The sequence below is a fragment of the Penicillium soppii genome, assembly GCF_028829465.1.
Source record: "Penicillium soppii strain IBT 18220 chromosome Unknown utg000006l, whole genome shotgun sequence".
Taxonomy (NCBI): Eukaryota; Fungi; Ascomycota; class Eurotiomycetes; order Eurotiales; family Aspergillaceae; genus Penicillium; species Penicillium soppii.
The window spans coordinates 4,896,648-4,915,676 of NW_026643236.1; the positions used below are offsets into that span (position 1 = coordinate 4,896,648).

The window sequence follows — 19,029 nt, forward strand, 5'->3', positions numbered from 1 at the left end:
TAATTAAGCTTAAATAAGCTTCTTAGGAAGCTGAAAGTAACACCACCTAATAAAGAGATTGAACTAGAGTGGCCTGACGAGCGAATATATTTATTCTAGACTAAACAATCTGGCTCAAGTCGGCAAATTGCAGATACCTTAAAGAAGGTCAGTCCTCTATCTCCCTTAGGCTTCTGAGTTTATTCTAATAAGAAAGTCCAAGATCCGAGGTCTTGCGGTCTTTATTAATGCGAGCCTATAACGCCGGGAGTCATTTATAGCTCTTTAAACTAATAAGCCTCGTTTGGTTCCTATTTAGGATGTCTAAACCCGATGGAACTCAACCTTTATAATACTCAATCGTGCTAAAAGGTTATAACCATTCTATGACCAGTATTGTATAGATTATCAGTATCTACACTTTAAACTTGATCAAGAAGAGTGGCGACAGATTGAATATCTTCTTCTTCTTATAAAGCCTTTCTTTGACTTCACCACTATGTTATCAAAGACTAGGGATATTACCACACACAACATCTATAGTATTTATAATAAGCTTTTCTCTTATCTAGATAAAGCTGAGTGTAAGTTAAAGAATAAAGGTGTTGTCTGGAAGAAGCATATGCTCTAGGCTCTTTAGACTGCTAAGCGGAAGCTCTTAAAGTACTACACTACGACTGATTATAAATCATATGGCGATATCTATACACTCGCGACAATCCTTTGCCTATCAAAGAAACTTCGATATTTCGCATCGTCAGACTGGCAAGGTGATATTGACTATATTAATCACTATCATAGAGTTCTCAAGCGAGAGTTTCAACGATATAAAGAGATACTTCACCGTGATTCAGATAATACAGTCTTATAAGATACCACGAGAGAGGCCCCGGATAATGAATATAGTGATCTAGATGCTGCTTGTGCATCTCAAAACCAGCCCTAGGATAAGCTCTCAAAGCCTGAAGATGATGAGATCGCGAGGTATCTTGCCCGCGGGATTAAGATTTAGAAGCTAAGAGCATTCTAGAAAGACCATAAGCTTAAGTTTCCTATCCTTGCGAGGATAGCACGGGATATTCTCTCGATCCCAGCTAGTGGTGTAGGCGTTGAGCGATTATTTAATTGCGCTCGCGATATCTGCCACTATCGTCGCGGTTAATTGAAACCAAGTACCATCCGAGGATTAATGCTCTATCAATTCGCCACTAATTTTGACGTTAAGCAGAAGGAGATAGAGGTTATTAAGGAGTATCTCTCTATTAGGGAAGCTGCGTTATTAGACCAAGCTCGGAAACCAATGCTCTATCTTGAAACTCTTAAGCCAATTAGTGACAACGAAGAGGAGGATCAAGAGCCTAGCATACAGGACACACAACAGAAGAGGAGCTGTAATGATGATTTAGATGATGAGAGGAATAATGATCAAAGTAAGCAAGTGCAGCGTAAGCGATCAAAGAAACGATTATCTGAATCTCTTGATGAAGATGACGATGACCTTCCAGAAATGCCAATAGATAAGAGTATGCTAGGACGGTCAGGACGAATTCGAAAGCAGCCTAGGTTACCTGATGGATTTCAGATTGATTTAAGGTAGTTGATATTATATGGAGATAACGGAATTTTATTTACTAAATTGAAATCTTGAAAGTTAATAATTACACTATGATTACATTAAAAATACGTAGGAAACTGCATAAATTATACATACTTAAAAGAGTCGTGAGGCTAGGCATGTTTGGCCTGTTTGATATCCACTGGATATCCTCAAATATCCAGAGGATATTAGGTGGTATACCATATCCACAAAATTGAGGATTGCGGATATTGGGTGATATACTATATCCGCAATCTGCGGAGAGGATATGTGGATATCCATGGATATTGAGGATGTTGCCGCAGTCTACCCGTGACAGAGGGGATTCCGGCCACCGGCTATAGACGAGTCGTTATTTATAACATCTAAGCTACCTTTTCTAAAACCGTGTGAATATCTAGAAGATAGTTCTAAAGAAATAGAAGTTACGAAAAGATATAGTAAGCTATACGCAAATACGGTCGAGGCAGATCGATTCGCTTTATCAGTAGAGTCGCTATAGTAAAGCCAGACACCGGTTCGCGTGATAGCGGGCTTTCTCCGACAATCGGTTTTTAAGGCATTCTTTAGCTATCTTTTAGATAGTATTAGTGAAGAAAACAGTGGCGACCCTCCCGAAAACAATATCGATATTCAGAATCACGGCGAACAGCTGACTCGAGGAGATATTGGTGGGAACGTGATAGCGACATAAGACATAGATAGGGACTTTAGGGGTCTGATATAGAGCCCTCTCGCAGCCTTAATAACCCTGCCTTATAATACGATAGTTATTAATCCGGCGGCGGATTAGCTACCGTCGTTTTGTATTATGAAAGTCACTATAGGAGGGACCACACGAAGTCTATACCTACTAAGCTATAAGGCCTTTTTGAATCACTTTTCATCTGGTCTTTTTAGTAACAACTTTAATATCTAGTAGATAGATAGGCGTTCTATAACCCCGGACCGGTGCTACTAGCATTACCTAGAGTCTCTATCTTCATAGCTCTACGCCGTATTTAGAAAAGATCAGTACCCTACGCACTATAGTACATCCACGCGGATAGGTGGTAGGAGCGAGAGAGGGACGATCAGAGGACATTAGCAGATAGTAAGAGCGAAAATCGGGTTATAGGAGTAAGTGAGCAGGCTTTCTGTAACGGAGTGGATCCTGAATCTTCAGAAAACCTGTCATAGAGACGGGTTATAGCCAGCGTGTCACTGTCGATCACAGAGCGTACTCTGACCGCCACTCTACCCCGCTCCTATCGATGATCAATAGTCCATTCTTGGGAACCTGGAAGTTCCCCAAGAATCAGTCTCTGTACTATCCACATAATACATCTGTTCCGGAGCCATCTTCGTCTTACCTAGTTGACAGGCCCTATCCTGTAAACACTAGAACCCCCCTATACTTTACACTTTCGTATCTGCGTAACATTAACGAAGAAGACCTTTAACGGGAAAAGAGGTATAATCTCGGGTTGTCACTACTAAGGCCCCTAAGTTCTAAGAGATATCACCACAGAGACGATAGAAGGTTATATATAGTGCGATTAAGATGTATAACAACCATCTTGCCATCTATCCACATCTCGCATATTTCAATCTGTTTCTGTTGTTAATAAGTAGGTCTTCTATCAAGTATTGATCCTTAGACAAACAAGTTGAATTTTGCAATCTATATTATAGTAATTCAAATGTAAATGTTCGTGCGCTTCTTAGTAATAAGACGTAATGTGATCCGCTGCTGGGAGGATATCTATTGGAAAAGCTTCGTATAAGTTTGGCACTAATGTTAACTATTTTACACGTTCCTGCCTGATATAATAGACAATAAATTCTTATAGTCACCTGAAATCTTTATGTCTTAAACTATTCTCCGAAATAATCAGTTTACGCTTTGCTAACCTTTCCAGTGTCTAGCTTACCGTACGGAATGACCATAGAGATCGATCTCTATTCTTGGCCGCTTGCATATAGAATTCTACGTCTAATTTATGGTCACAGCAGAGAGCTCTGGCCTATATATAATTGCACAGGATTGCCTATATACACGCTATAACGGAGAAAATTAACCACTAGAGCAAAGTCAGCGAAGTCTTATATAGCATTAAAGCTAGTAAGTGTGACTACTTGTCCTATACTAATCATTTCGGTATATTCCTTTACAAATATGTATGTTCTTCAAACTTCAAGACAGCTCGGGCTTCGTATTGAAATCACTTAGGGCTCCGAACGCGTCTAAACAAAATGTGGAAGTATTGTCCCTCTAGCTACAAGGGGTCAAAAATACGCCAGATAAGCAAGATCTATACTTTGGAATAATTAAGTGCTCTTCCCAAAATGCGAATAAGGTTTTTACGGGCGAATCGGGAATGTAGTGGTGAGAACCCCTCGTCTTCGCCGCCGAGTCGGACATTGCTCTTCGAGACAGACCAACCAATTGAAGCTGCGATCGAATCTAGGTACAGCAACGCCCGACTTCGCCTTCCATGTCAGAAACAAGGAAATGCTCTTTCAAACACTAATCACATGATACGGTAAAATAACATGGTTTGTACCTACATGTAATAATACCAGCTCCTTCTTACGATACTGGCAAGAAAGATACAATAGTCTATAATTTATTTCTTTATTTCTTAGGTCGTTCGTCCATAATTCGAAGCCTGATTTGACCGGCTTGGCCGTGGATAACGTTACCTGAACATCCAGCTTCTGTCGCTGAATTGTCTTATATTGGGAATACGACGAAATGAGTCAATGCACTTGGCATTCTCCTGTTGATTTGTAAAATACGAGGTATATCCACACTGATTTCCAAGCAAGTCTTGGCTGCCAAGCATACAGATACTAACATGTGTCGATATACAACGGACCTCATATATAAAATCAAGTCGGAATTCCTAAGTGCATGTATCAATCAGCAGCTAGGTCAGCCCTCCCTCTCAAAGTTTCATTAGAATGTCATCTGTCAGCATTCTTGGTCTTGGGGCTATGGGGACAGCCCTGGCGGCTCGGTTTCTCGAAGAGAAATACAAAGTCGCTGTATGGAATCGATCTCCAGAAAAAGCAGGCCCTTTGCTCGACAAAGGCGCAAATATTGCCCAAACAGCGGTGGATTGCATCAATACAAGCGATCTGATCATTATCTGCCTCCTCAACAATGCCGCTGTCCAAACAACCCTCGCCGGAGCTCTTGACCAACTCCATGGCAAGACCATTATCAACCTAACGAACGGAACACCTGACCAAGCTCGTAAGCTATCAGATCTGATCGTTGGCCACGGTGCTCGATACATCCACGGCGGAATTATGGCTACCCCTTCTATGATTGGTTCACCTCATGCTCTCATTCTGTACAGCGGGTCACAACAAGCATTTAAGGCCGACGAACCCGATCTGTTGGTGCTAGCTAAGTGTATCTTCCTCAGTGAGGATGCGGGCGCTGCATCCCTGCATGACCTGGCTCTACTTAGCGGCATGTATGGTCTCTTCTTAGGCTTCCTACATGCAACTGCGCTCGTGAGGTCGAGCACACCCGCCGTTAAGTTCACGGACCTCTTGGTACCCTGGCTGGGAGCAATGACCGAGTACACTAAAGGGATGGCAAAGCAGATTGACGAGGGAAAGTATGCCAGTGAAGGGTCAAATATCGCCATGCAATTAGTTGCTATCCAGAATATTATTGACACGAGTGCGGCCCAGCAAGTCTCCGCTGATTTCATTCGTCCGATGAAACAATTGATGGAGAAGGCAGTGGCGGCTGGTCATAGCGGTGATGATATTTCTGCTTTGATTGATTTTGCGAAGACATCATGACTTGATCCTGTATGTAATACTTCTTGCCCGCCAGAAATTAGGACTGCGGAACAACCGCATGTTCTTGCGTATGTTAATGGAACGCTCGCTACACATTGCCAGTTTGGCCATTTGTGATGTAGTCAGGCTATTCTTGCTGCTTAATATATCTGCACCATGTTACTCTTCCAGGAATTCAGGTTTCGCGCCATTTTGCAACGTTTTAAGATTGGTTCTTTGCCTGAGTTGGGATGTTTGGGTTGGGGCAACGCATAGCGGGCATAGGTATTTTTAAATCGGTAATAATATATAACATTACAGGTCTCTTGTGTTTGTATTTTACCGTTCGAAACCGAATCATGATCTAAAGTACGGGAGTAACCATGTGATTAGGGTTTGAAAGAGCCTGTCTGTGTTTCTGACATGGAAGGCGATGTCGGGCACAACTGTAGCGTCAAAGTTATCTTCAGAGCTTACATATAGACATCTATTTGACTCGCGAAAGTTGGTCTTTGCAATATGGTGATCTTATTACACTCGCAACATGAGCGAGCTGGTTTTTCTAAAAGCCCGTGCGTGAGTGATGCCCTTGCTATAGAATCCCAAATGCAGTCGTCTGCCAAGAAACACTTTTCGACTATTTGAAATAGCAATTGCGGCGTTGTCGCATGAAATTATCGAAAAGCAGTATCAGCCGTAATTCAATCATCGTTCAGTCTGTTCTTTCGGAAGAGGTATAGTCTACTACATGACCTATAAGACGATATATTAACGGCACTTCCACTTAAAATAGCCAAGAAGACACGAAATGGATAGTATACGCGTATAGGCGATAGAGTTAGTTAATCAATAGAGCGGCTAAATCGGGCGTATCTCTATTAACTGGCCGGTCATTACATTTCCTGAGAAAATGCTGGATTGAAAAAATCCAACTAGACATATCTAGCCCGGGGGAAGCTGGGCTTTAGGTAGCTCCTGCTTACAAACAATTGTCTTTATTAAGCCGTTTCGAGAAGATGTCCGTTCTTCGAGCTCAGATTGTAATAATACTAGGTGTGCACGAAGAAGCAAAATCTGTCGTGAATGGTGATATACGGCTTAGCTTAATCTCCTTAGCTTAGGCTAGCCTCATCTCTTTAAATATTGGATTTTAGTCAAAATTTGTTAGACCCCGTTACGAGGGTCTTGGGACTCTGGATGGATTCGGGAAATAAGCGGAGAGAGCAGTAGTACAATTTGATGCTGAACTAATCGCTGGAGTCCGAGACTCCAGCTCTTGGATATCTTTATACTACTGTGGGATCATATGGCGATGCTTAGCGAGCCTGGGCGATGTGATACATCAAATGTATATCGCAACCCCGCGCAGGGTTGCGTGGCCTAGCCTCGCAGTCATCTTGACCTGCGAGGCACATGTATCAGACCTGCTCAGTACTGTGGTCCTGACAACGATACGGGTATATTCATCGAACCACTTTTCCACAACCCCTTTATCCATCGCTCGGCTTCTTTCGATATTGAGGGCTTGTCGGCGACGTCGATAATATTAAGGATTACGTTTTAAGAACCGGCGAGTCCAGTGCTCGCCGATCTTAGGTAGTAGGATTACGGGATCGGCATACGCTTCTTCGAGAATTGAATTCGTTACAATTGCGATTTGTGACTAGTTTATCGTAGCGCCCGCTTTATCGAAGTAATTAATAAACTAGTATAAAGCAGATTCTTATATAGAATCAAGCTTGCGACCATTAGGTTAGCGTTAAAATAGGGAGTTTCTACCTGCCCAGGGATTCCGAAGCCGGTTATAAGGTACGCTAAATTCACGCGTAGTTTTAGAGATATTAGGCTTAGACTGCTATGATAGACTATCCATTGCCTTAGCAATTTGAGTCTCAATTTTGGCGTTATCTTTGGGCATGGTGATAGAGATATTGTTGGTTGAAGAAGGTAAGTTGAAATTGGTGGATTTTTTTAGTTTGGGTGATATGTTGGTTTGGGTGGTGGACCCTCCTTTAGAGCGTCTAGTATTTTTTTAGTAAAAAATGTAAGGCCCGGTTAACTGGAATTGAACGTAGAAAATTCAAAAATTGTTATTGTATATATAATGTCAAATATTCATTATCCGTCTTATTGATCGAGAGTAAGTGCCATGATCTTTCCTTTTCCACTATAGCTGGTCACGTTCGTTGTCTCCCCACCGGTCGTGATATAAAGAACATTCGCGTATTTGTTTCGTCCCAGTGCCGCTGAGGTGGCCGTCATGACCGCAGTTGAATTCAAGCTCCCAGCAATAACTTCCTGTGTCCCGTTGAGAAACGCCCTGGCGACCACATTGTCTGTAAGCCCAGCAAGATATGCTACACCGTGTGCACTGATCGCAAAATCATCTGCGATAACTCCTTTGCTGATTATTTCATATGGGCCCACCGCCTGACCAGTAAACGTGTCGACCCGGACTCGGCAATAAAGCCGCTGGGGGGTATTGACGTAGTAAACGTAATCGCCGAGCACCTTCACCCCATTGATTCCAAGTAATGGCCCAATATCGTAATTTGCCTCCATGGTCTGGTCCTTCAGCATCACAGAGTATTTCCCCGAAGTTGTGTCAAGTCGCCACGCAAGCCCAAGTTGACAGTCGGCGATAACAACCAATCCTGCTTCTTTGTTCAAGACTGCCATCCCATTCAAGCTTCCGATTGGAATATGGTTGATCAGTGTTGTAATGACCTTCCCGTCCTTCTTGCTTAGGTCCAGTTTCCAAACGTGGTTGGACACTATGAGTGCGTAAACATCAGGTGTGATCTCGGTGATCCCTGTCGCCATCTGAGCGTCGCTGAAGTGGTGGATCAAGCGTGCCCGAGATTGTTCAAGTGGCCCGGAAGGTATAATCTCCCAGACCTCGGGTGTATTCACTAGAGTAACGAGCAAGTTGCCATTCGGTCGAACGGCAATATTTTCAACCCAAGTAGCATTTGGAAATCGGTAAACTTCACGCAAAAGCTGATCGTGATGATTGCGATGATTATGGTGATTGTAACAGTTGGGGGTGTTTTCAGCAAATGCAAACACGTAAAAAAAGACAAAGATCAAAAAGTGACTGAGCATTGTGAAGACAATACGGGTTTAGGAACAGCTAGATATTGACTAACTTCGAAGCTGTACGGAGCCTATGGAGTGCTCTTTTAAATACATAAGCTGTGGGTCTTTAACTTTTTCGTCTTGGCGCTAACCAATATCGGGGCCTTGGTATATGCATCATGCTTATATTGTGGGTCTACTCGAATCCACAATGCTTACTCATTTGAAATAATTGGTTCATGAAGGGCCTACACAATGCGGTGGGGATCAGAGGCCTGATTCTCCAATTTGCGTATGCAACTAATTCCATTTAGATTGAAGCTTATCAACCACTTGAAGTAGTTAACTAGGTAACTAACTGTCATTATATAGGTATTAACAAGCAATGCGGCCAAGTATGGTCAGTCGATTCTCTTGAGTATGAAAATGAAGCTTTTGACACAAGAGATATCAAGGCATCAATGATGCCCCAAAAAAGGGGTTTGGGCTGCATAGGGTTTATGCTTTTCAGTACTTTCATAAACATTTAAAAAGAACAAAGTGTTATGACATATAACGTTCCCAACATAGCTTCGTCGGATTATCAAACTCTTACGTCATAGCACGTGAGCGCCGACTCTTTTTGTAAGCCTAATTACAAAAACCATATATTAACCTGAGACGTTTACAAATTGGAAGGCGCTAATACCGGACTAAACTGGAAAGTTATTATGAAACTCCTCCAGCAACATTAATATTCCGGGTTGCTCCATGGTAAGCATCTTGGCGAAGACGGTCGGAGTTAAAGGGAAATCCTTGAGGGAAATGTAACCTTAATCTCCAGTAAAATTACTCGTCCGGGTGGGCATCTCCATAGTAAGCATCCTGCATTTTGTCAAGGACGGCTCGGATTCGTGGGCAAGGGGCAAGTAATTGACTCAATATTGCTGGTCAATAAATAGAGGGAGGCTGCTGCCACGATTAAAACTCCATAACACGATCTCTTTCATCAAAAACTTCAGCAAGGGAAGTAATGAAAGCAATGAAAACAATTGTTAGCGCCATCTTCTTCCTATTGCCAGTCTTTTCCGCTGCGGCGGTCGAAATACGGCAAGGAGAAGTCGTCCCTTCGTCAGGATGTATGGAAGCAGTACGTTGAATATCTTCCACTATCTTTTGCCCTTCTAAATTTCAATTAGTGTTCGCGCTTGGCCGGTGATTCCAGTTTATTTGCATTCTTTCCAGGCAACGTTAACCTCACTGTCTGGGATGCGAAGCAACAAGAATCCCAATCTGCGTGTCGAGTCCTGCCGACAACGACTGAAGACGTGTCGATTATTCTTCGTATCATCTTGGATACATCATGTCGTTTTGCGGTCAAAGGAGGTGGCCATGCTCGGGACGCCGATGATTCTATTTCTGTTGGTGGTGTCACTATTGATATGCAGAGGATGAGATCTATCGAGGTTTCTTCCGACCGATCGAGCGCGAAACTGGGCAGTGGCCATGTGTTATACAGTTTGTATGAGGGTCTTGAGAGATATAACCTTAGTACGGTTGGTGGAAGGGTTGCCGATGTAGGCCTGGGTGGGTTTACTCTTGGAGGAGGGTTTTCCAGACTGTCTGCCACGTACGGATTGGCGATGGATAACGTTTTAGAATATGAGGTATGCAGGATTTGACTTTTGATTCCCAGTCTCGTGGATAAGAGTTTGCTGACAGATCTCCGAAAGCTTGTCTTGCCGAATGCTACCGTTGCAATCGTCAATCAGCAAACACACCCGGATCTTTACTTTGCCCTTAGGGGAGGTATGAATAATTTCGGTATTGTCACGCATTTCACAATGACGGCTGTTCCCCAAGGCCCGGTACACGGAGGAGGTAGAACTTTCTCGGGGGATAAGAGGGAGGAGATCCTCGAGCAGGCCTACCAGTTGACAACTACATGGAAAAACGATACCGCACTGGCATTTTTCTACAGCTTTGATTATGACCCAAGGGAAGACGAGTTCAGCCTTACGATGAACCAAGAATACGCACAGGAGACATCCGACCCAGCGCCATTTAGACAGTTGAACGCGATTCCGTTCGAATCGAGTACTCTTCGGACAGACTGGCCGAGCAACTTCTCCCTCGACCTAATCTCGCCTGCTGGTGGCCGGTATGCTCTACTTACGATTGTTTCGAACTTGAGTAACGGCAAGGCTAATAATTATCAGAAATCTGTATGCGACGTTGACCTACTATCCATCTGCAGATCTCGACCGAGAGATGCAGGATATTTTGGTTGAAGAATCGAGATCACTCAAGAACATCCCAGGCTTTGCCCCGAGTCTTGTGATCCAACCTCTGTACGAGGCCGCTCTTCGCACCAACAAACAAAACGGAGGGAGTGCCTCTCGTATAGAAGCTGATAGGCCACTTTCAGGTACGTTGATCGCATTACCCATTGAGATAAACATGGTGGATTCACAAGGAGAGAGAGGAAAGGAAAATATTTACAGGGTTCAGTTTCTAACAATTTTAGTTGTTTTGTTTAATCCCAGATGGAATCACGAAGCCGATGACTGTGCCATCAACGCGTTCGCAGATAGATGGGTCCAAAGAGCTGTTTCTGCAGCACAAAAAGCCGGGAAGCACCACCCCTGGCTATATATCAACTACGCAAGCAAACACCAGGAGCCGTTTGTTGGCTATGGAGAGGCTAATTTGCAAAAATTGAAGGAAATCCAGAGAAGTGTGGATCCTAAGGGCATATTTACGTCAACCGGATTATGCAGGGGATATTTCAAGCTGGATTGAATCATATATGGTGTCGAAAGCTATGTTACAATACATGACTGGGAACCCGAGTATACAATACCTCAGAAAATACATGGACCGCTATGATAGTGGGCCAGTGGGCCCCATACACATTGCATATTAAGCTTAGTCAGTTATGCCCGAGCATATTGTGTCGGTGAATTGCTAGAGAGTAACGTGGATCTTGGTCGTTCCGGCAACCCATCTAAACATCATATTTTATACACTTTTTAAACTTTAATTAAACAACCAAAACACCATTAAATTGACAATTTAAACCATTTCGGGCATGTAGTATACCTATGCCCTATCCCAGGGGGTACCTGGAGTCTGCCAGACTCCAGGTTAGGGTTTTTCTTTTACTATGGGAGGAAAAGTGGGTCTATACCCTGACTTCAGGTTTGGTGGGTAATCACGTTATTGGATCCATAAGTGAAAGAGATTAATAAATTTTAATCTACACAGTGCCAAAAGTACTTTCTTTTCTTCTTTGGTTGTCCTCTGCTTACGGCAACCTTGGAACACAGCGATTGCGCTATCTGTGGATGGGATGACTAAGGCCAGAGTAAACTCAAAGATATGGATCCCCTCTCTTTCACCCACGCTACGACATATAATTAGTCTCATCCTTTCCCATCCCTTCCACCCGATGTTGCACATTCTCATCTCCATGTCCGTGTTCTAATCTACCATGTCTGTTCCCCATGTTGCACCATCGCATGACGCCTATGGGCAAGCTAAACGGAGAAAGGTGCGCAAAGGTACCCACAGTTGCTGGGAGTGCAAGCGTCGGAAGATGAAATGTAAATTCGATCCGCGCATTGCGAGTACCTCCTGCAATGGCTGTCGACGACGTGGCTCTCCCTGTATTAGCCAGGAATTTCCCGAGGATCTCGAAAATGTGTTCATGAGCATTGGAACCACCAGTAGTGATGGCACTTCCTTTGACGGCAGAACTCGCCCTGCCCCACCCTGTAAGAGGACAGACCGTATTCTCACGCCTGTGTCAACGACAATGGAGCCTTCACAATACTACAAATCTCCTGAGGTCCGTCTCTTCCGCTTTTCCTCCCCCCCCAGTATTCTATGATTGTGACTGACGGCTTTGCAGCAATATCCCCCGACCATCAGGAATAATACCTCACAATTTAAATATGAGAGGCTGTCTCGGTTTCTACATGAATTACTCCCGTCGCGCGCAGATACCGAAAGCATCTGCAAAGCTAGTCGCCACTCTTCCATCCTCTCCCACGAATTATTAACGACTCCATACATCACCCTCTATCAGAACGGCCTCCAATTGCCCGATAGCTTACTGATAACTCCGCAACCAAATACGCATCCTGTTTTGATTGCAAGATATATGCTCCTGCTCGCCCTTTTCCTACAGCATCTTCCCCCAGATCTTCACAAGGAGATTGAAGGCCTGTCGGAACCACCCCGCGTCATCATGGAACGCTTAGCGGATACTGCCATCTACCATGTCACGACAAATGAGGCATTGACTGGCAGCATCGAGAGCCTCGAGTGTATTATGCTTGAGAGCTTATATCAGGTGAACATTGGTAACCTTCGACGAAGCTGGGTCGCGGGCCGCAGAGCAATGAGTCTCGGTCAGTTGATGGGCTTTCATCGACCAGATAACCAGACCCTATACATAGCGCTCGACCCCCAAACAAAATACGACTCACGAATAATGTGGCTTCGCATCATGACCCTCGACCGCCAGCTTTGCCTCCTGCTTGGTCTGCCCGAAGGCTGCACCGACCATGGTATGGCTTCGGAGACTCACATCGCCAATGATTGCCCTATGGGCCGTCTCGAGCAGCTGCATTGTGTTGCCATGTCCCGAATCCTCGAACGGAACGCGTCCAAGCCGAGCGGCCAAGGCCTCGCCGCCACCCGCGCCATCGACCTGGACCTACAGAAAGCCGCGAGTAGCCTCCCAAGCAAGTGGTGGCTGGCCCCTAAACTCGACAATGCCTCCAACGACCTGCAAGCCGTGTTCTGGGATACGCGCCGTCTCGTCCTGCAGATATGTCACTACAATCTTCTCAACCAGCTGCATCTACCTTACATGCTGCGCCCCTCGTCCGCAGAGAACAAATACGAGTATTCGCGAATCACATGCGTCAATTCGTCACGGGAGGTTATCTCGCGCTATAACTCGCTCCGCAATTTCAATCGCATTGCTTACAGCTGTCGCACGGTTGACTTCCTTGCCCTTATGGCGGCCATGGCCCTCTTACTTGCACACATGGATAGCCATAGCGACGGGGCGGAAAATCTGCTCGCGAACCAGTATTTAAGCGATCACGGGATGATCGAACAGGTGCAGGAACACATGAGCGAGATCAACCGGCTGAATTCGGACGAACTGAGTGCACAAAGTGCAGATTTGCTAAAGTCATTGTTGGCGATTGACCTGGAGAAAGGGCATGGGCGGGTGAGTGTGCGGGAGTCGGGCAGTGAGTGTATATTGCAGCATGATGGGATGGTCTCGGAGGAGGTGAGCGTGGTGCGGGTGCATATACCGTATTTCGGAGTCATCCGGATTGCACGCGAGAAACAGCAAGCTGCGACGTCGGGAAGAAGCAGGAGTAGAAACTCCGAAGCCCAACTCCGCCTCTCCTCCTTGACACACCCCACTGATCCCCTCTCCAGTGGATCACTCTCCACTAGTTCTATCTCCACTAACAATACTCCTAACCCAATATCCTTCCCCGTCGCCTACACAGCTGCTCCCCATGAATTTTCTGCCCCTTTCGCGCACCAACAGCAGCAACCATGTCAGCCCACGTTCTCAGACCCTGGTCTTTCTCTAACGCCATCCCCGCCAACGCAGGGCGGACATCCTGGACTCGCCGCCGGCGGCGAAGACTGGGCGTTTCAGGGTGTTGATATGGCGTTCTTTGAGAGTATAATGAGGAATATTGGGGGCGATGTTTGACCTTTGCCTTCGTTTGTGTCGGCTTTGAAGCACTAAGCCACCAATAAAAAACACTAAACAATCTAGTATACTAAACAAACTATGTATGTAATAAGATATCTGAAATCTGATATTTCACTTAGGAAATGAATGTGTTGAATTTTTCCCCTACCCCGCTAAAGCTCTCTCGCCCGTACGGTGGTCTGCCGTCTGGCTTATAAGGTAGCAGGACTACCAACACTAACCTACTAGGGACCAATCCTAAGATTGATTCTCCTTCTCCCCATCGGCAGCCTCAGTCTTCTTCTCATTTGCCACCGCAGCCTCCTCTGTCGCTGGATTGTCCTTCTTCCCAAGATCCGGCAGCCTCTTAAATGGGATAATTAGCGACAGGAGGACCGCAAATGCCGCACACGCCAACGAGAACGTAAACACATCCTTGATACCGACCATGTACGCATTGATGACCTGCTTGAGATTATCCCCGGTGAACACGTCCTGGAGTTCCGAGGCACCAGCGCTCAGAACCCGGGCGGGATCAAGGTGACCTGCACTGGAGAGGACAGTTTGGAGCATCCGGTTGGCGAAGAGGGATTGTGCAATGGCGACGAAGTAGGCGCCGCTGAGGGTTTGGCACACTGGTTGGTTGGGTTCGATGTTAGTGTCCCATACATACATAAAATGCATACATGAGTAGCTACCTGAGTAGGTACTTGACTGCGCAATACTCAATACTGGTATTGCGCAGGGATGAGGAGAAATACTTACTAACCATGATTCCAGTTGCGCTGGAAACGTCCTCAGGCTTCGAAGAGCCTTGCACGACTGTCATCGGGATCTGGTTACAGATCCCGACGCCAAATCCAAAGAGCACCTCGGCACCAATATACATGGCTTTAGAGGAGTCGACGTCCAAAATGTAGATTAGGGCCATGCCGGAGGTCATGATGAGGGCGCCAAGGAGCTCATAGGGTTGTGTGTAGCGGGTCTTTGTGATGAGGCCGCCGCTGACGACGGCTCCAAGGGCGAAGAAGGCAAGGAACGGGAGAGTGTTGACGCCGCTTGTCACGGCTGTTTGGCCATGTATGGATTGGAAGTAGATGGGAAGGTAGAACATGACTTGGTAGAGAGCGGCGTAGGAGCTAGAATGGAGAGAGAGTCGGTGGGTTAGCTCATGAGTGGGAGATGGATAGATGTGTAGTGAGAACTTACATCAGGCAGAATAAGGCATTGCTCCATGTGGTGCGGAGTTTTAGAATGTGAAAGGGAGTCATGGCACGGTGGCCCTGGAGCCATTCAGTGACTAAGAAGCCAATGCTGAGGACAATGCACATGACCAAGGTCACAATGACGGAGCCATCATTCCACGCTTTAGTCTGTCCACCCCATTGCAATGCTAATGTCAAGCAGACGAGAGACACGAGTAGTAAACAGAAGCCTGGGAGATCCAGGGAGAGGATAACCTCCTGCCACGTCGCTGGGACCTTCTTGATATGCTTAGGAATGCGCAGGAATAACAGCAACAGCACGATGATAGGCCCACCAACAGGCAAGTTAATCCAAAAACACCATCTCCAGGTAACACCGCTCGTGAATGCGCCGCCAATCACCGGCCCCAGAATGTTCGACAGCATGAAGACTGCCATCCAGGTGCCGATAAGAAGCGGATGGTTCTTCGGTGCGGCGACATAGTTGATGATGATGAGGGCGCCTCCGAGGACACCAGAGGCTCCCAAACCTTGAATGGCCCGCCCAATGATGACGGCCACACTATTTGGAGCTGCTGCGGCCACAATACTACCCACCAAAAAGATACTAACCGCGCTGAGATAAATCCACTTCACATTGAGGTATTTAAACAGCTTCCCCCATAGTGGCGAGGCCGAGGCCGCGAGGATGAACGTTGCACTTCCATACCAGCCCACATCGTCTAGTCTGTGGAAATCGCTGGTGATGCCCGGGATTGCGGTTGCGATGATAGCAATCTCCAGAGACACCAGGATGGTGCTCACGAAGACCGTGAACATGATAAGGACGAGTCGGACTCCCGTCGCATAGTCGGGAGAGATCTCGTCAGGGTCTTTTTGCTCCTGGGGGCCATCATCACTGGTAGAGTCGGGCTGGCTTTTGTCTAGCTCGGCTTTGTTGTTCTCGAAGTCTGAACCGTCTGCCATTATTAAATGTTCTTGGATATTCCGCGCCACGACAGCTCGTTAAAGGGCACAGAGATTGTAACTTGTAGTCTTGCCTTGTCAAAGAAATATGTTGAAGCCATTCTCGATGACAAAAAATCACGTTAGGGAACCTATGATTGACACGGTCGAGGCACGGTCGAAGGAGAGAACTACACATTTCGACCGCCGTGTTTTCTATACTCGGTATAGATCTTGGCAATGGAGCTAGCATTCGACCGCCGTATTAGTCATCCGGCGGTCGAACATTGGAAAATAGTGTCGGTGAATTGCCAGCAAGTATCCACTATTGTTTGTAATTACTTAGTCATGTTAGATCCCCCTAACTATAAATTGCCAGAACCAGGGGTAATAAAAGACAGAGCATTCATAAATTCTTATTGGCCAGGGCGAGTGAGCATACCGACATAGAGTCTTAATTCAGTAAAATATTAGCAAGGGGGGACAGGATTACATATCAGCGCTATGTATGTGTTTCTCTCGGTAAGTATATATCAGCAGCCTCACAGGTTGGAAAACAGATATGAAATTGTAGCAAAGTCAGATTGGGCCGAACTCCGACTTTTTATAGCGAGAGACTGTGTCGTTATTAAATAGGCGTACATAATATAAAAGGCGGGGGGGAGGCGATAAGTTTTTGTACAATTCGTTGATATTCGGATCCGAAGAGATTGATATATAGGTAACATGCCCTCTTCGTTAGACCTGGCTTTGAACCTCCGCATGGGTCCCTACCCCGGAACCTCGAACCTCACCTCTTGAGGTGAGGTTCCAACCTTACTAACCTCCAACCGCCCATTAACCTCCAGAGGTTCTTTGAGGTTCAACCTCCATCGACCCGCATGAACCTGCATATACATAATTTCTTGACGCCTTTCCTCTTTTGGCTGGATAAAATTGATGATTCATCTCTGTTTTTTACAGCTGTTTCGTTAACCAATAGACTTTCCACTGAATACTTTATCAACATAATGAATTATAAAGATATATTCATTGAAAAGTAAATAGGAGGCGTGGTCACCTATAAATTATAGGTAATATTCGATGATATCGACGTGGTGGGTTGTTAATAGAGGTCATCGATAAAATGGCATATAAAGTTGTGGATATATATATCGCAGACATTGTAAAGTATGTGTATCTTTATTAGTAGAACTACTGTTCTTCAAGAAAACTATAAAGATGCAGTTCAATTCCCCTTATTTTAATATCATTTAAACCGTTATATCCTCTTCTATCACTTTGTCTTTTAGAATTCAGATTAATTGATCTAGATATACCGTGAATCCGGTTCAAATGTCCTAATTGTTAGACTTAGATATTCTATTTTTCCTATATTAAGGTTCTCGTTAAGGTTCGTTGAGATTCGTTGAGGTTCGATAAGGTCTATTGAGGTTCGTTGAGGTTAGTTGAGGTTTATTAAGGTTCGTTTCTATAGTGATCCACTATACTAGCGAATCAGATATAGATAAGGCTTATAAAAGTTGATATATCAATTTGAGTATTATGGAATAGGGATAAACAGATGCCCTAAGAAGACCCCGTAACTTCTATAGAATAACTAGTAAGTTCCTTATTATCTTCGCTAAGTTATACTGGTTTACTAAAGTTATCATATCTCAGATTACCGACGGCTACGGCTACGTATCATCTAGCTTCGAAGGGTTACCTCTAGACGCGCTATAATACCTTACCCCTGACGATACGCTATCCTAACGCGAAAGCCAGTTTGATTTAGTTCTAGACCTTCTAGACCTTCTAGACAACCAAGTCCGATCTCGCGTAGGACCTCGGGCCCTAAACACCCTTACGCGAATTAAGCCAGATAGTATTAACGAGTATATCGTCTTTACTACCGACATGTCCGCGGAATTCGTTAACTAGTGGCTTCAAACCGATTTTGGTAAGAAAAAGCGGCTAAACTGGGAGGTTAGCCGTCGCGCAGACTGCTAGACTAGGTTTTAACAAGTTGCACATACTAAAGATAGAAAGCCTGGCGTTATGTGTAATCGGTGCCGTATAGTTCTTACGTATCCAGCTATAAATCATACTAGAAACTCATCGATGCAGAAGTATCTTGATAGGCCAAGGTGTCGATAGCGAATTACGAAGAAGGGTAATATCTAGTAACTACTCAGCGACGCGGTATGTTCGAAATAGCCTATATTTAATATTAATACTAATTATAAATTCACTATATTTTAGGCCGAGAGAAGACCAGCGCCTCTCTTTACCTAACAAACATAGGAACAGAAGATTCTAAACCTAATCACTGTATCACATTTACCCTTCCTCTTCGTCGAGCACTAAGAATTCTATAACCTTATTTCCTACGTACGGCTAGCACCTATATCACCGAGCGTTCTATTAAGAAAGGTGATTCGCGACCGCCTCCGGGGTTTCGTTATAGAGTATTAATAAGAGACACTACAACAGCTCCCATCTAGTGCAAAAATGTCGATTACGCTTGACTGCTAGACATCCCTATTTAAGCACGCATTTATGGCTATCATAGGATACTTCCTAGACCAGGAATAGGAGTATCGTAAGGTCCTACTTAGGTTTAAGCCAATTTCTAGATCTTATACTAGCGTGAACCTTAGGGACGTAGTTCTCTAGATCCTACAAAAGCACTAAATCGCTAACCGAGTGCTCGCGGTGATAACTGATAATGCGTCTAACAATAAGAC

The 19,029-nt window shown here is 44.9% G+C and overlaps 5 protein-coding genes across 5 annotated transcripts; 3 read left to right on the forward strand and 2 right to left on the reverse strand.

Moving 5' to 3' along the window:
* Positions 1–4,522: 4,522 nt before the first annotated feature.
* N7529_009241 (NAD(P)-dependent oxidoreductase) lies at positions 4,523–5,380 on the forward strand (the record flags this gene model as incomplete). Its single annotated transcript, XM_057244768.1, has 1 exon — positions 4,523–5,380. One exon carries the CDS (start codon positions 4,523–4,525, stop codon positions 5,378–5,380), a length of 858 nt encoding a protein of 285 aa, XP_057096306.1.
* Positions 5,381–7,486: 2,106 nt separating this feature from the next.
* Positions 7,487–8,464, reverse strand: N7529_009242 (uncharacterized protein; the record flags this gene model as incomplete). Its single annotated transcript, XM_057244769.1, has 1 exon — positions 7,487–8,464. One exon carries the CDS (start codon positions 8,462–8,464, stop codon positions 7,487–7,489), a length of 978 nt encoding a protein of 325 aa, XP_057096307.1.
* Positions 8,465–9,449: 985 nt separating this feature from the next.
* Positions 9,450–11,218, forward strand: N7529_009243 (FAD-binding oxidoreductase; the record flags this gene model as incomplete). Its single annotated transcript, XM_057244770.1, has 5 exons — positions 9,450–9,566; positions 9,616–10,083; positions 10,150–10,577; positions 10,636–10,844; positions 10,944–11,218. The coding sequence occupies 5 exons, from the start codon at positions 9,450–9,452 to the stop codon at positions 11,216–11,218; spliced, it is 1,497 nt and encodes a 498-aa protein (XP_057096308.1).
* A 691-nt stretch (positions 11,219–11,909) lies between these two features.
* N7529_009244 (uncharacterized protein) lies at positions 11,910–14,168 on the forward strand (the record flags this gene model as incomplete). Its single annotated transcript, XM_057244771.1, has 2 exons — positions 11,910–12,266; positions 12,330–14,168. The coding sequence occupies 2 exons, from the start codon at positions 11,910–11,912 to the stop codon at positions 14,166–14,168; spliced, it is 2,196 nt and encodes a 731-aa protein (XP_057096309.1).
* A 240-nt stretch (positions 14,169–14,408) lies between these two features.
* N7529_009245 (MDR family MFS transporter) lies at positions 14,409–16,321 on the reverse strand (the record flags this gene model as incomplete). The annotated part of the gene is made up of 3 exons (XM_057244772.1): positions 14,409–14,785; positions 14,916–15,289; positions 15,360–16,321. The coding sequence occupies 3 exons, from the start codon at positions 16,319–16,321 to the stop codon at positions 14,409–14,411; spliced, it is 1,713 nt and encodes a 570-aa protein (XP_057096310.1).
* Positions 16,322–19,029: the final 2,708 nt, after the last annotated feature.